At 43.0% G+C, this 14,890-nt stretch overlaps 1 protein-coding gene across 1 annotated transcript; it reads left to right on the forward strand.

The window, feature by feature from the left end:
• The first annotated feature begins 4,202 nt into the window (after positions 1 to 4,202).
• Positions 4,203 to 5,319, forward strand: LOC127774567 (xylanase inhibitor protein XIP-like). The gene has a single exon (XM_052300831.1). It carries the CDS (start codon positions 4,259 to 4,261, stop codon positions 5,138 to 5,140), a length of 882 nt encoding a protein of 293 aa, XP_052156791.1. The 5' UTR covers positions 4,203 to 4,258; the 3' UTR covers positions 5,141 to 5,319.
• The last annotated feature ends 9,571 nt before the right edge of the window (positions 5,320 to 14,890 follow it).

Genomic DNA, 14,890 nt, shown 5'->3' on the forward strand with positions numbered 1-14,890 from the left:
TTGCTCATACTAGCAGTCTTGTTGGTGGTAGTTGGGAGGCGCTGATGAGGAGGTAAAAGGGCGACAAGAAAGCCGACGGCGGACGAGAGGACGCGCCGCCGCCATTGAACCAAACACCGCTCTCAGTCTCGCCGCCGCCGCCGACATGATTTCTCTTTGTTTTCTTTTCTTTTCTTTACTGCGTTGCGTCTTTGGGCGTCTTGATGGAATGCACGCACTTTGCTTCTCGGTAGTAATTCCCCAACCCTAGCAATTTATTTATATAGATACAGTGTGAGGGAGGAGGAGATTGATCAAATACCGGATCGGATCATCGTAGTCCGTAGGTACTACTACAAGCCAATAGCCATATAGCCAGACGGACTGGGAATTACGATCGGAATCCAAAATAGTAGTAACTATAGAACCCAATATTTTGGAAGATCGACATTGGATTCTGGTTCGATTCTGATCGCCCAACCAATACATACTCCCTAACCTCTACTCCCTGTCTCCTAAAGATTGAACTTTTCTACAAGTTCTGGGATTCAATTGCATAAAAATTTCGGCACAACTGAAATGGACGAATTTCAGAAATATCGGACAAATCTTGACCGAATTTGTTGTAATTTATAAAACAAAGCACCAGAAAACTGGGGAAAAAACCAAATGATTATATGGGACTCAGCACACAAGCAGAATAACAATATTGATGTAAATTTTAAAACAATCATCAGAAAACTAGGTAAAATCACCGAAGGATCATCGAAGCATCAGCACATAAGCAGAATAACCGGAATAACACTAGTTTTACTTCATAATAAATGCAATTATGCAGTCCTAAAGCCAAGTTCATGACTGCATAATGCATTCTGCTAATAGCAAGTTTTGTGCAAGCGGTTGCATAATACACCCATATACGTACCGTTAAATATGCTCTGAGATTCATTGACGCAAAATTTGTCGCACACACGAAGGCCTAAGATATTTGCTTCACTCTAGTGTAGGTCCTATCAAAATCGGGTTAGGAACATGCTAGTTAGTTTGATCTTGCAACTAACAAGGTAAAAACGAGAAGATTAGATCACGGGGCCAATCGACCACAGGGGTGATATAGTATTCTGTGCCCAACCGATACCGATGGAATTTCAGATCGATCGGATATATAACCGATAGATATGAATATGAAGGATTAAAGAGACATTGGTTGGAATTTAGATGTAATATATCTATATCTGTACCTAATAATTATAAAATACGTAAGGCTTCCGACTATTTTTCGTCCATCCACCTCCCCATCCCGCATGGCCGCACTCCTTCCTCCTCGCACGACTCCTCCCTCTTTCCCGCGCCCCTCCGGCTCTTTCCCAGTGCCCCACAACTCTCCCTTGCGATCCCTCCCTCTAGGCGCCCCCCATCTCTCCCTCGTGACCTCCCCCTGCAACCCCTCTCCTTCTTGGCACCCCTCCTCCTAGCGCCCCTCTTCTCCACTACGCTCCCTCCTCCCGCACATTCAAGGAAAACAGAACCTCCTTGTTTGGAAACACATTTTGATGCACTCACCCGGTGGTGTTAACCATTAGAGCTCGTTGTTGCCATTTCTCTCTCTACCAGAACCACGTCATTGTTGGCCACGTTCCCATTGTTCTGGTTTTTTTCATTACCAAGTGCTACCATCTATGGACGAGTCACATTGTGGGACACGTCTAACCACCTTCCTCACCACCATTTGGTCATAGGAGCATTGGCGCCCATCTTCCCTCCTCGTTTGTTTCTTGTTTCAGCTAGGGAAGATGATGAACAATGTTAGTCTTGTTTTTCCATCTTTTGTTCTTCCTGCGCGTTCAAGGAAAATGGAACCCCCTCGTAAGGAACGTGTTTTGACGCACTCATCCGGTCATGTTCACCACCAGAACTCGTTGCCATTGTTTCTCTCTCTATCAGGATCACGTCATTGCCTGCCGCGTTTCTACTGCTCTGTTTTTTTTTTGGTTGCCCACCTCCACCATCTACGGGCGAGTCATATCGTATGACATATCCTACCATCTTATTCACCGCCGTTTGGTTGCCAAAGCACCGACACCCATCTTCCCTCTTTTGTTTCTTGCCTTTAGCTAGGGAAAACGATAAGCAGAGCCTGTTGGGTACTATTCCTTCCTGGTCCAGCCCAACCATGCTCCTGAACTACTCACATAATATAGACCATATAAATGAACATAACTGTAAATTTCAAATATATGACGAAGAAACGGTACCAGTTCAGAATTAATGCATCGGATTATCATCTATGGGCTAAAATAAGTTTTTTAAAAAAATTCTAGCTAATTTCAATTGTTTTCACATTTACAGTATTAGTTTTAGCACTATTTAATATATTAAAAATTGTTTTAACTTATAATTTTTCTCTGTGTTGAATTATTTATAGCTAAAAGAAAAAACGGGATTTAGTTATATAATTTTACTGATATTGAATTATCATTCTGGCCAAAGTTATTTGTAGTTTCATATTGTTATTTCGATTATTATATTTCCTTCATCATTTATGCCCAATTGTGATATATGGTTTAGGATTTAGTTTATGTCAATAAATGTTATTTATAATCCGTTGCAATGCACAAGCATTATGCTAGTAGTATATGTAAATCTTGATAGATCAAACCAAACCGAGATAGTATAAGATTGAAAGTATTCTTTTTGCTGATCAGAAACCTTATTTCTTGAACTTTGACCGTGAAAAACCGATGAAGCTTCTAGAGGCGCAAAAACACAAAGGCAAATAGGTAAATGCTATGGAACGCATGGTGAACAACCCGCGGGAGTACTGTAATCCCGATTAGTTGGATCTAGAGGAACTCAGGCAAATTAAAGTACTACCTCCTTGATTGGATCTCATGTCAACTAGCTTTTCAGAGACCTAAAAAGATAGAAGCCCCTCTCCTCTCTCTGCAACTAGAGAGGTAGGCAAACCTGAGTTTAGAGCACCCTCGACTCAGGATATGTCGAAACACCAACCGGATCAGAAACCTCATCCTAAACTTACTTCGAAATAGGTTCGAGAGCTTCCATTTCAATGTGTCTTTCGACAATTATATATGTTGATCCTGAATGTAGGCCGATGCACTGAGATATTAATTAAAGCTTATCAATATTCGCGAAGTTTGTGATTATGATCGTTAGCAATATAAATCTATTAATCACAATCTTATTGAACAATTAAATTTTTATAACAAGATCTCACACTATTATACATATTTCTAATGCCATTGAAATTCAAAGTTTCACGTGTAAGAAGAATTTAATTTTAATTTGATTGTGTTGCATATTCAAAATTTTAACTTTATTAATTTTTCTATGTTTCTCAATGTATCATGTACTAGTAATTGATACTGTAGTCAATATATTTTTTAATGTTACATTGTTTTAAGAAAATAAAAGTAAGTTTAAACATTTAAGAACGTGATGCAATATTATATTTCTCTAAAGTGATAAAACAATGCCTGATTTTTGGATCCCCGGCCCTATAATTATTGAGGAGACAAAGAACCTTTTTTAAAGATACAAGAACTAATTGGTGAACGGTAGCTCGCAGAACCATTAATTGAATTCACCGTACCCCGCTAGCCCTTGTTACTTCCAGTCTCTTCAAAACAGACGACGCCGAACACGACTTAGTATATTTATTTTCAAGGTAGCCGGCCGGAATATATGCTAGAGAAGTAAAGTAAAGTAAAAATCGTAACAAACAAAGTAGTTTGACAAAGTTTGTGTCAAGTATATCTTTCTCTTTCTAGACATACCAGCATCGTTATCTTCAGGACTTCAGCGTGATAATCCGACGAACAGTTAATTGGTTAATTCCATTGTTTCGCGCTCGTGGTTTCTTACTTGACGCACGTGCAATCGCGTGCTTGCTAACGCGTTCTAGCTACCCGTACGTACTGTCGTACTCCAGGTCTCCAGCATATAGCTAGCATCGCGTGCATGCTAATGGCGCTGTACGTATAGCACGGCCAGTTGTACGGTGAAGGTGAAAAGGTGATTCGTCGTTGTCGTTGGATGTATCGCCACGCATTGACGCATCCATGCCTGCACGCCACGCCGCCGACGGCGCGCACCCAACACAACACAATACGTCCGCGCCGACGCGCGTGCACATACCATAATACCCATCTCCCTATATATATCCATGCAATACACCTCGCATCAATCATCCATCGCGGCTAGCTCCGTCGTGTAATCTCGAGAGGTTTGCAAAGCCAATTAAGCGTCAGATCGATCAATGGCGCCGCGACGCCTGGCTGCTCTTGCACCCCTGGCCGTGCTGCTGCTGCTCTCCTCCTGCCTCGCCGCCGCTCCGGCGACGGCGCAGCAGAGCAGCAGCATCGGCGACACCGTGGTGTTCTGGGGCCGGAACAAGGCCGAGGGCTCCCTCCGTGAGGCCTGCGACACCGGCCTCTACAACACCGTCATCATCTCCTTCCTCAGCGCGTTCGGCCGCGGCAGCTACAAGCTCGACCTCTCCGGCCACCCCGTCGTCCCCGTCGGCGGCGACATCAAGTACTGCCAGTCAAAGGGCAAGACAGTCCTCCTCGCCATCGGCGGGCAGGGCGGCGAGTACTACCTCCCGTCCTCCCAGGCCGCCGCCGACCTGGACGACTACCTCTGGAACGCCTTCCTCGGCGGCGGCCGCAGCGGCGTCGCCCGCCCATTCGGCAACGCCGTCGTCAACGGCATCGACTTCTTCATCGACCAGGGCGCGACGGAGCACTACGACGAGCTGGCCAGGCTGCTCCACAGCCACAGCAATGGCGGCGTGATGCTGACGGCGACGGCGCGGTGCGTGTTCCCGGACCAGCGGCTGCAGGCGGCGCTGGCGACGGGGCTGTTCAGCCGCATCCACGTGAAGCTGTTCAACGACGGGCGGTGCACCTGGGGCCGGAGAGAGTCGCTGGAGAAGTGGGCGGCGGCGTACCCAGACAGCCGGATCTTCGTCGGCATTGTGGCTTCGCCGGAGGCGGACAGGGACGCCTACATGTCGCACAAGGATCTCTACTTCGATGTGCTGCAGTTCATCAACAAGCTCCCCAACTACGGAGGCATCATGGTCTGGAACAGGTACTGGGACAAGAAGACCGGCTACATCAACGGTGACGTGTTCTAATTCCTTATTAAGCTAAACATATATTACCAAGATGAATATGATATGTTAAATGTGTAATGTGTTGAACAATGTACAAATAAAGTGAGGTCAGTATGTGCAGATCTCACGTACAGTGAATTACTAACTGGTGGTGATTGTAATTTGTAATTCCAATTTGTATATTTTCCGGATTTCGTTGATGATGTGGTTTCTTACCTCGGAAAGAGTATTCATCCCTTGAAAGGATATCCCATCGTTTTATGCATATTATATAAAAAGCCATAAAAAATTGAAATAAATTGACAAGATAGATTAATATGAAATATATCACTCTACGAATATGCAAGTTAAAATTTAACTTCTACAAGTTGTAACAAAAAGTAACAAATATAATTGTGAAGGTGGATGGAGCGGAGGTGGACGACGGTCGTCCCCACGCTCTCCCCGCGGCGCGGCGCCTCTCCACCGCCCGGATCCAGTGGCGGTGCCCCTCTCCCGCCTTCTCCTACGCGACGTCGACGACGACGACGAGACGAGTGGCGGCGACAGCTATGACAACGATGAGCTACGGCGGCAGCCGGCCCCGCCGACGATGACGAGGAGGAGACGGCGGCCAGGAGCGGCGCCGCTAGATTTAGGGTCTCATTTAGGGTTTTCATTTTTTTTGATTTTTTTTATTTTTGTTTTTCCGTGCGGGCCACATAAAGCACCCGCACGCGAAAACCCGATTTTCGCGTACAGGTGTTCCATATCTCACGCGAAAATCCTTTTTGACCGCACGGGAAAATCATTTTTGTAGTAGTGTGTTCGCGGTGACCTAGAAGTGGTCTCCTCTTGGGTCTGCTTGGAATAGAACTAGGGTAAGTTGGGGTTCACGCTGGCACGATGGTAGGCTAAAAGGAGGAGGCTGGACGTGGGGCTCAGTGGCATGTCTCGGCATTGACGTTATGACCCCAGCGTTCTCAAGCCGTGAACCCATGAGGACTCACCTAGCGTTCTCGAGCCAATAGGATGATGGAATGTGATATATGGTTATATCACAGAGATATGCGGATGCCACAAGTTTATTATATAGTTGGGTTTGGTCGGGTTTCCCCTCTATTTGGTCATGTGGGCAAAAGTGAAGCAGCTAGGACCATACTCGCACTCTGACGATGTCTATGTTACATGGGCATCGTCTTGGTGGCCGGTCCGCCATGGTATGAGGGTGTAGGTTTTGTAACAATCCACTTTTGTTCTTTGGTTCGTAAAAATGTTTTTCATGTGCACTGCACTGCATGTATTATTTCGTGCATAAACAATCCCAGCTGAGCAAAATAATGTTTGTACGATTGCTCTAAATGGTTCCCACTGCCATAACCGACTCTGAGTTTTCAATATTGTCCAAAATTTCTGGATAAATTCCTAAATATTCCATACCTTACTACTAGCATTGCCTCCAAGTTATGTTTGGATTGAAGCAAGTTTACCCATCTAACCATTCAAACCCTTAGTCGAAATTGGAAAATTTAGGGCACTGTTCACCCAACTGGAGACCTTTCTTTCCTCCACTCATTGTCTCTTATCGTTGACCTGTTGATCTAATACTATCCCTTCTTTCTAGAAAGTTAAGACCATTAGCTGTGCTTAGAAGAAGCCACATCATCGATTTATTTTCTCAACATAAGATTGATTATTGATGGCACATATTGCCATCTCATCACCTTGCCCCAATCCATTTCCTCTCCTTTCTGTTTCTGCTTGAGAAATTACAGGAAAACTAACACAATTAATTAAGCCACAAGGAGCTTTCACGAGTCTCATAGCATCCCTTTATGAGCCTCTTAACATCCCTTCAGCATTCATAACAGACCACAAATACCTTCCACCATCCTCTGAACTCATCCAATCCGTGAACCATATCCGTTGATTTTTTCTTTGAAAGAACCACGGTAGGGGAAGCCCCCACCGTTAAGATTTTATATTAATAAGGGGGAAACATTACAACAAATTTAACCACTGTAACAATGTATCTCTCTCAGAATTTTTGACTCTATGAACTAAAAGGGAGAGATCATTCCTAAAGAGAACTCTCCAAGAGGGAACAGAGGGAACAATGTTTTCAAAAATTAAACTATTCCTCTGCTTCCAAATGTTCCAAGCAGCATAAAGCACCTTCTCAACAAAATGGGTAGAGTTATATGAATTTCTGGCCGTGACCAACATTTCACCAAAGCTTAAAGAAAGATTCCAAACCACACCAAATTGCGCCCAACATTGAGTGCTAAAAGGACACTGGAAAAATAAGTGGAGAGTTGTTTCCCTTGATCCTGTTCAACAAAGTACACAGAGCAAGGAAGCATTTTGAGGGGAGCAATGCCTTCTGTCTAACATGTCATAAGTATTTAACCGATCAATCAAGAGGAGCCAACCAAATACCTTGACTTTCATAGTACAACTGCTCTTCCAAATCCATTTAATATAAACAGGCACATGGACATGAGAAAAATTCATGGCATAAATTTTCTGTGAAGAAAAAATACCGTTGCCCCAAACATATGTCCAGCGATCACTCTTATCATTAAGATGCTCCAAGGTATCTGCAGCTGACATTGCCAAATATTCTTGAAAAGCTTGCTCTGAAAGTGGCAAGGCAAAGAGCTGAGGTAGATCAGAAGTGGAGAACATCAGAACTGAGAGATTTGAATTCCTGGCAAAAGAATATATTCTGGGATAAACCAATGCCCTGACTTTATTGTTCCACAAATCTTCCCAAAACAAACAAGATTTTCCATCTTGCACAGTACAGGCCGAGATGCCTCTAAAAATATCCACAAATTGCAAAACATCCCTCCACCAAAAAGATCCTTTAGGAGTAACAGCATGAGGAGGTTCTGCAGTGTAGTAAGTATTCCAAATCAAACTGACCTAGGGAACAGGATATCTATTATAGAACTTATGCAGATTCTTCAAGAGAAGGGCATTATTTTGCAATCTAAGGTCTATTACACCCAAACCACCTCTATCTTTCGGCTGACAAACTCTTTCCCAGAGAACCAAAGACTTCTTAATAGAATTAATATCAGATCCCCTCCACGGGCAACGTCTCCTAGCTCTATCAATACTTTCTATGACTGTCTTTGGAAGTGAAAGAGAGCATATGTAGTAAGTGGGAAGGGAGGAAAAAACTGCATTCACAATGGTCAATCTGTCCCCATAAGATAACAAAGCAGTGGTTGCTGAGAGTCTTCTCTCTACTCTATCAATTAGAGGAGCAAAATCAATAACTCTTGGTCTTGTGGTTCCAAGAGGAAGACCCAGATAAGTAAAAGGTTACTTACCAATAGAGCAACCAAACAATTTTGAGAGATGATCAACCTTTTCCAAATCTACATTCAGAGGAATCATGCATGACTTACTATAGTTAATCTTAAGGCCAGTTGAAGAGGCAAAAGTGTTCAAAATTGCCTTGAGACAGAAAAGCTCTTTTTGGGAAGCAGTCAAAAAAATAAGAGTATCATCTGCATACTGGACAATCGGAAATTCATTACCAGGTGTTGGGATTGGCATTGTAAGAACTCCTTGAGAACAAGCTTTATTGACTATAGATTGTAACAAGTCAGCTCCAAGAACAAATAATAAGGGTGAAAGTGGATCACCCTGTCTTACACCCCTTTTGCAATAGAAGGATTTGCCAAGAACACCATTTAGGATAACTGAAGAAGAGGCTGAAGAAAAAATCTGAGAAATCCAGCTTATCCATTTAGAATCAAAGCCTTTCTGCCTCATGATGTCCAATATAACCGAATGTTCAATAGTATCAAAAGTTTTCTCAAAATCCAATTTTAAAAGAACTATTTCCCTCTTAGAATGCTGGCACTGATGCAGATATTCAAAAGACCAAGCCAAACAGTCCTGAATGTTTCTAGCCTTAATGAAACCATATTGGTTTTGGTGGATCAATTCAATGATGACAGATTGTAGCCTATCAGCCAGCACCTTAGTAAGAAGTTTTAGAGCCACACTCTGTAAAGAAATTGGCCTGAAGTCATTTACCTTTTCTGGAGAAGACTTCTTAGGGACTAGAGTTATAAAGGATCTATTAATACTCTCAAGCACCAGAGAACCCTCACAAAATTGAGCACAAAGATTATAGAAGTCCTATTTAATTATAGGCCAACAGGCCTTAATGAAGCAACCATTGAATCCATCAGGCCTTGGAGATCTATCAATTGGCATTTTGTTGACAACTTCATCAATTTCCATGGTTGTAAAGCCAAGAGACAATGACTGAAGATCAGGAGCAGCAGAAACGAGATCTGCCAAACTGAAGTGCATGACTAGAGAAGAAGAAACTCCCATCCTTTGCTGAAAGGTTTGAAAAATAATTTATGCCTTTTCTGCATGATCAGAAAGCACCCTTCCATCATCAGACTTTAGCTGCATAATTAAATTTGTGCGATATCTTTCAGTTGCCGCAGCATGAAAGAATTTTGTATTTTCACCACCAAACTTTGCCCACCTTATAGTGCACCTTTTTTGCCAATAGACCTGTTTAAACTTAAGGAGCAAACGAACCTTACTTTTGATAAAGAGTCTAAAATTCCACTCAGCCAAGTTCAAGTCTCTGCGCTCCTCCAATTTATCAACAAAGGCTAGAGCTAGATGGCTGGAATCGAAGTATGAAAGTTTAGTATACTTCATGTAACTAAAGTTTATGGTTCAACGATTTTATTTCAGTTTGTTTACCAATTCTATATGTATTTGCTTCTGTTTATTATTAAGCATAGCCTATGAATTTGCTCTCGCACGAACAAGGTGGGAGTTTTTGATGAATTGTTTCTGCTAACTTAGAAAAAGAACAGCTATTGCGGTAATTCCATAATGCATTGTCTATTGCTTTAGTTTCTCATGAAAAACTTATATTGTTTGACCCATTCTTATTAGTGCTATCTAGGATATTGGTTCCTGTACTTATGGGAAAACCTGAGGATTGACATAGCAGCAGATAAAATTGTCATACCATTGGATTACCTTCGAAGCAAAGGATTCTCATAGAAGGAGATGACATTTTTGTGTTTCTGCAAATCAATTTCTTCATCCTGTGGCTGATTCCTGGCCATAGACATCTTTCCCCAATTTTTGGTATGGCTTGAGGTCTATGACAATTTTGTGTTTCTGCAAATCGATTTCTTCGTCCTGCGGCCGATTCCTAGTTGTAGATGTCTTCCCCCAATTTTAGGTATGGCTTGAGGACTTTATCTTCATTTTGTTCTTTTCTCAAGTTCTTTTCTTCTACTTTCATCTAACCTCCATGACATTAATTATGATGTATTCTTTAGTTTTTTCTTTTTCCAAATACAAGCTCTGATGGGAAATATTCAGCTACATGTTCAGCCAATGAGAGTGTCCAAACATAGACTAAGTGACATTTCAGAGTTTTAGGGTAATTTCACATTCTTATGTTGGAAACACAATTGTACATGTTTTTCATGTCAGAGTTGAATATGATCTACTAATTACACAATATCCGTTACCTCTATGGTCTGGAACTATCTACTCATACTTTTATTTATGAAGTCGTCAATGCTCCTTTCACTAATCAAGTAATCACTGCAGTTGGTAGCAAGATTATGTTATGTACGGTACTTAAAAAGGAGTTCAGAACAAGTACAACACTTAACCAAGTAAATATGCAACATTTTTTTAGGATTAAATAACTATATGACTATTTCTTTTGGAGAATAACGAAGACGCTGCAATTCAGTTCCTAATGTTGCATGCCCTATTTTATTTTTCGACTATATTGGTTCGGCTGAAGTTTTACTAACAAGTGTTTGCTCAATATTTGTAAGTATCAACCATCATATCATTCTTTCTCTTTTAATATGGTATTTTCATTTCTCCCAAGTATTGATACAAAATCCCACAGCAATGCGTGGGGTTTCAACTAGTTTATTTGGTAAGATAGGCAACTCCGTGGGACATACTTCTTATGTTGGTCTCCACTCCCCACCTCTAATTCGGGACCCACAACCCAGCCAAACACGAGCCATTTTCTGTCGCGCTAGAAGCGCGAGCCAGGCTAGCCCTCGCGCATGACCGTGAGTTCCAGCTTAGCCACGACCCACTAGACTGCCCTGGAGACCCCACGCCACGTCACAGCTCCTCCCCAACGCCCTGCCACGCCATCATAGTGCTCCACCACGCCTCCCAATCGCATTGCACGCGCGGCAGGCGGCAGCGGCCGATCTGTCCTTTGCCGCCCATGATTTCTTGCTCCCAAGTCCCAAGAATGCCTCGTCTTTGACTCGAATGTGGACGAGAGAAAGGCCGCCTACCTCGGGACCTCGTGAGAAGCCCTTTGCCAGCCTCTGCAACACCCTGCCCTGTCCCATTTATCTGTCGCAGGCTTGCCGGCGCCCACGCCATCTCGAGGCCAAGGGAGTAAGGCTGTGATCAGGAGGTGAGGTTGGGAACTCACCTCCTGCGCACGTAAAACGGAGCAACGCCTTTTCTTATGATTAATTAAGTATTTATTAAATTTTTTGAAAAATGGATTAATATGTTTTTTAAAGCAACTTTCGTATAAAAACCTTTTGCAAAAAACCGCACCGTTTAGCCGTTTCAAAAGCGTGCATGTAGAACACGAGGGAGGTGAGTTGGGAAAGTTGAGGGAAGAACACAGCCTAAGCAAGCACCCGCTCTCTCCCCTCCCTTCCTTGGCTTCCTCCTTAACCAAGACCATGTCCTCCTAACTCCCGAACTCGCCCTTATTCTTAGGAAGCCAAAGGACCCAAGTGATTGTCCCTTGGTTCGCTGGGCGAGGTGCCGCTTGTGGCAGCGGCAAGCACACCTCCACCGTTCCAATACCACCGGTGAGTATCATCTCATCCCAGCCATGTCACCTCGCGTCCCTTCACCCACTGATTCTGTTTTTGCACTCAGTTGACGCTGAGCACAAATGCAGTGCATCGTGTTCTCCAATGCTGGCCCGGTGCCGCCATGACCTAACAAGCGCTAAACTCTATCCCTGGTGAGTATCTCGACATCCAAGCAGCTTTACCATGTGTTCCTCCCCCCACCTTAATCCATTTTCCTCCTCCTCCATGGTAGAACTTGCTGCTACCCGATCTTCTTCTCTTGGGGCTCACCGAATGCCTCCATGCACTTGATTTGGGAACTTTCACCTCAGTAAGTTCCAACCCAATTCCTCCCCATGGGAGCATCTATATACTCTGCTAAGTTCATTCCCATGCTTGGTTTTAGTCCCTGACGCCCTGAGTTCCACCACAGGACAACTTCTTCCATCTGCCGTCACCTTGCCGATAGCCTCAACCGCTGAGCTCCTGTTTATGCATGTGTTTTCCTTGCCATGACCAGCGATGTCGTCGTTTGTCCAGCCGCCCAAGTGCCACCACTGTAGCTACATGCATGGCCGAGGCTCAAAGGAGTAAGACCACACAAGTTAGAACCCCAGTACCTTGCATGTAGGACCCCAAGAGCTTCCATGTGCCCGTCTTCACCAGCCGTGCACTAGAGAATGAGAGGACAGAGGTAGGCATGCCGTACTTAACCTTGGCATTTTACCGAACACCATAGGTGCACACTTGTTTGAGCTAACCATGAACATCCCATCGGCCCCATCCATGCTAGGTTGGCCTCACTACTGTTAGAACTTGCTGAAACCGTGAGTAGAGTCGCTGCCATGACTTCACGTTTACGCCGGTCATCGTTAACATCCTTAGCGAGTTGTGTAGTTCGCTCGTATGAAGGGGAGCGTATCCTATGCACACAGGCCCTCGCGTGTACACACCGTGTATACCAACTAAAAATTATCACAAAAAATTCTAGGAAAATTCATACATGTACTTTCAATAGTATTACATCTACGTGCAAAGTCGCATCTTCAAATTCATTCTACACAGAGAATAACAAAAAAAGATAAAATTCTGACAAAATTGCAACCTTAAAACTGTCAGATTTTTTGTTTTTTTGTTACGGCTAAAATATAATGAATTTGACGTTAAGATTTTAACCCTAGGTGTAATACAATTGAAAGTATGTGTATGATTTTTTCTAGATTTTTTAGTGACATTTTTTAGTTGGTGTGCACGTGTGTACACGTGAGGGCATATGTGCATAGGATATGTTGCCCGTATGAAGATGTTGTTTTTGGACCGAGACATTTGCAACTACTGAAGTTTTTCAATAGGTTCACATTAACCCATATGTAGGTTTTGCGCCATAAAAACGCCCCTAGAACCAAGAAAATGTTTAATAGATGACCTGTTAGGTCGGTAGAATGTTTCCAGCCGTTTCAGCAGCTCGGTTGAGCGAAAACGATGTTTTTCATTTATCTTCGATTTTAGGGCAGAGAAGACTTCCTTTAGCCGTTTCTCCGTCATACAAACTCGGATTCAAGCGATTCTTTTTCCTGAAATCACGCACTTTCATACTCTGCAAAAATATTTGGATTACCTGTACTATTAAATTTTGCCATTGTATTTATTGCATTCGTTCGGTATTCGTGAAGACAACGATGTTGTCGATCCTGCTGAGGTGGTACCAAAGGAATACCAGGAGGTCCAGGACCAAGGCAAGCTCCCCCTTGATCAATTGCTCATATATTTCAAATATATAAATTGTATTCATTGCAAAACTATTATGCATGTGATATTTTAGTCAAAACTATGTGGGATGCATGGGTAGCTTGCCAATTGCTGCATATACCTTGTCTTTGTTACTTGAGTATCATGATTCATTGTCACCTACGTTATCACTGAGAATTGGGTTCATGTGCTGGGAGGATAGTCGTGTAGAATATGCTTAGCTGGCTTATATCGGTGGTGCTAGTTTTAATCGGATTATTGGGCTTTCGAGAAAAAAATGTTTGCAAAATTATGGAAATGAACAGAGGGTAAAACCTTTATTATCTTGGTGGAAAACTGTGTCCAAATTGATCTGAGACACTAGCGCAAATCACGTGTGGCTCATAGGAAGTCCCTAGCTAAGAGAATTATTGGTTCCAAGCAATAGACCCGTCTGTTGTAGTTGCAGGTCATTGTTGTTGACATTGGATTAATGCGGGTATGGTTATTGTCCATACTTGTCGGTGCCTTTGACGATATTGTGTTCAAGGTTTACCTGCACAACGTTTGAGCCTCGGGCCTTGGAGGGCACTCCTCTGCTAGCTAGTGGAAAGGCTTCGTCATATTGGAACGAGCCTTTTGTATGGTAGCTCAGGTTTAACGTGTCATCTGGGTGCAGTTGTGCACATTCTGCAGAGTTTAAATCTATTCGGATAGTCGTGGCCATGGTCATGGACAACTCGGTGAACCATTCCTTGTTATCCTTGCATTATTACGGATTACCATTGGATACACTAAAAGTCTTGCGGAGTACCTATTGTACTCACACACGCTTGTGTGACTTCTTTTTTTTTAGAGATTGAGGAGGACCTGGCAATCGGGTACTTCTATACAACAGGTTTTGGAGACAATGATGTCGGTGCTTACTAGGACTTAACGGTCAGTTGTTGTGTGAGGGCAGAGACACACTTGCTGGGTTTTGGTGCCTTTGTATTATGTTTTCGCTGTGTTTTACTCTCTTATATTGTCTTGTATTTGGCGGATGACCCATGATGTAATTGTTAAAGTCTAGATCATTTATTTACTTAAGTTTGGACTCCTATGTACTGTACTTTGATGATGTATGAACTCTAGTATCAAGGTTGAATGTATGTGCTAGCAATTGATCGTGTAACTAGCACGGCATACATATACGATTTGG

This window comes from Oryza glaberrima, chromosome 5 (assembly GCF_000147395.1).
Source record: "Oryza glaberrima chromosome 5, OglaRS2, whole genome shotgun sequence".
Classification (NCBI taxonomy): domain Eukaryota; kingdom Viridiplantae; phylum Streptophyta; class Magnoliopsida; order Poales; family Poaceae; genus Oryza; species Oryza glaberrima.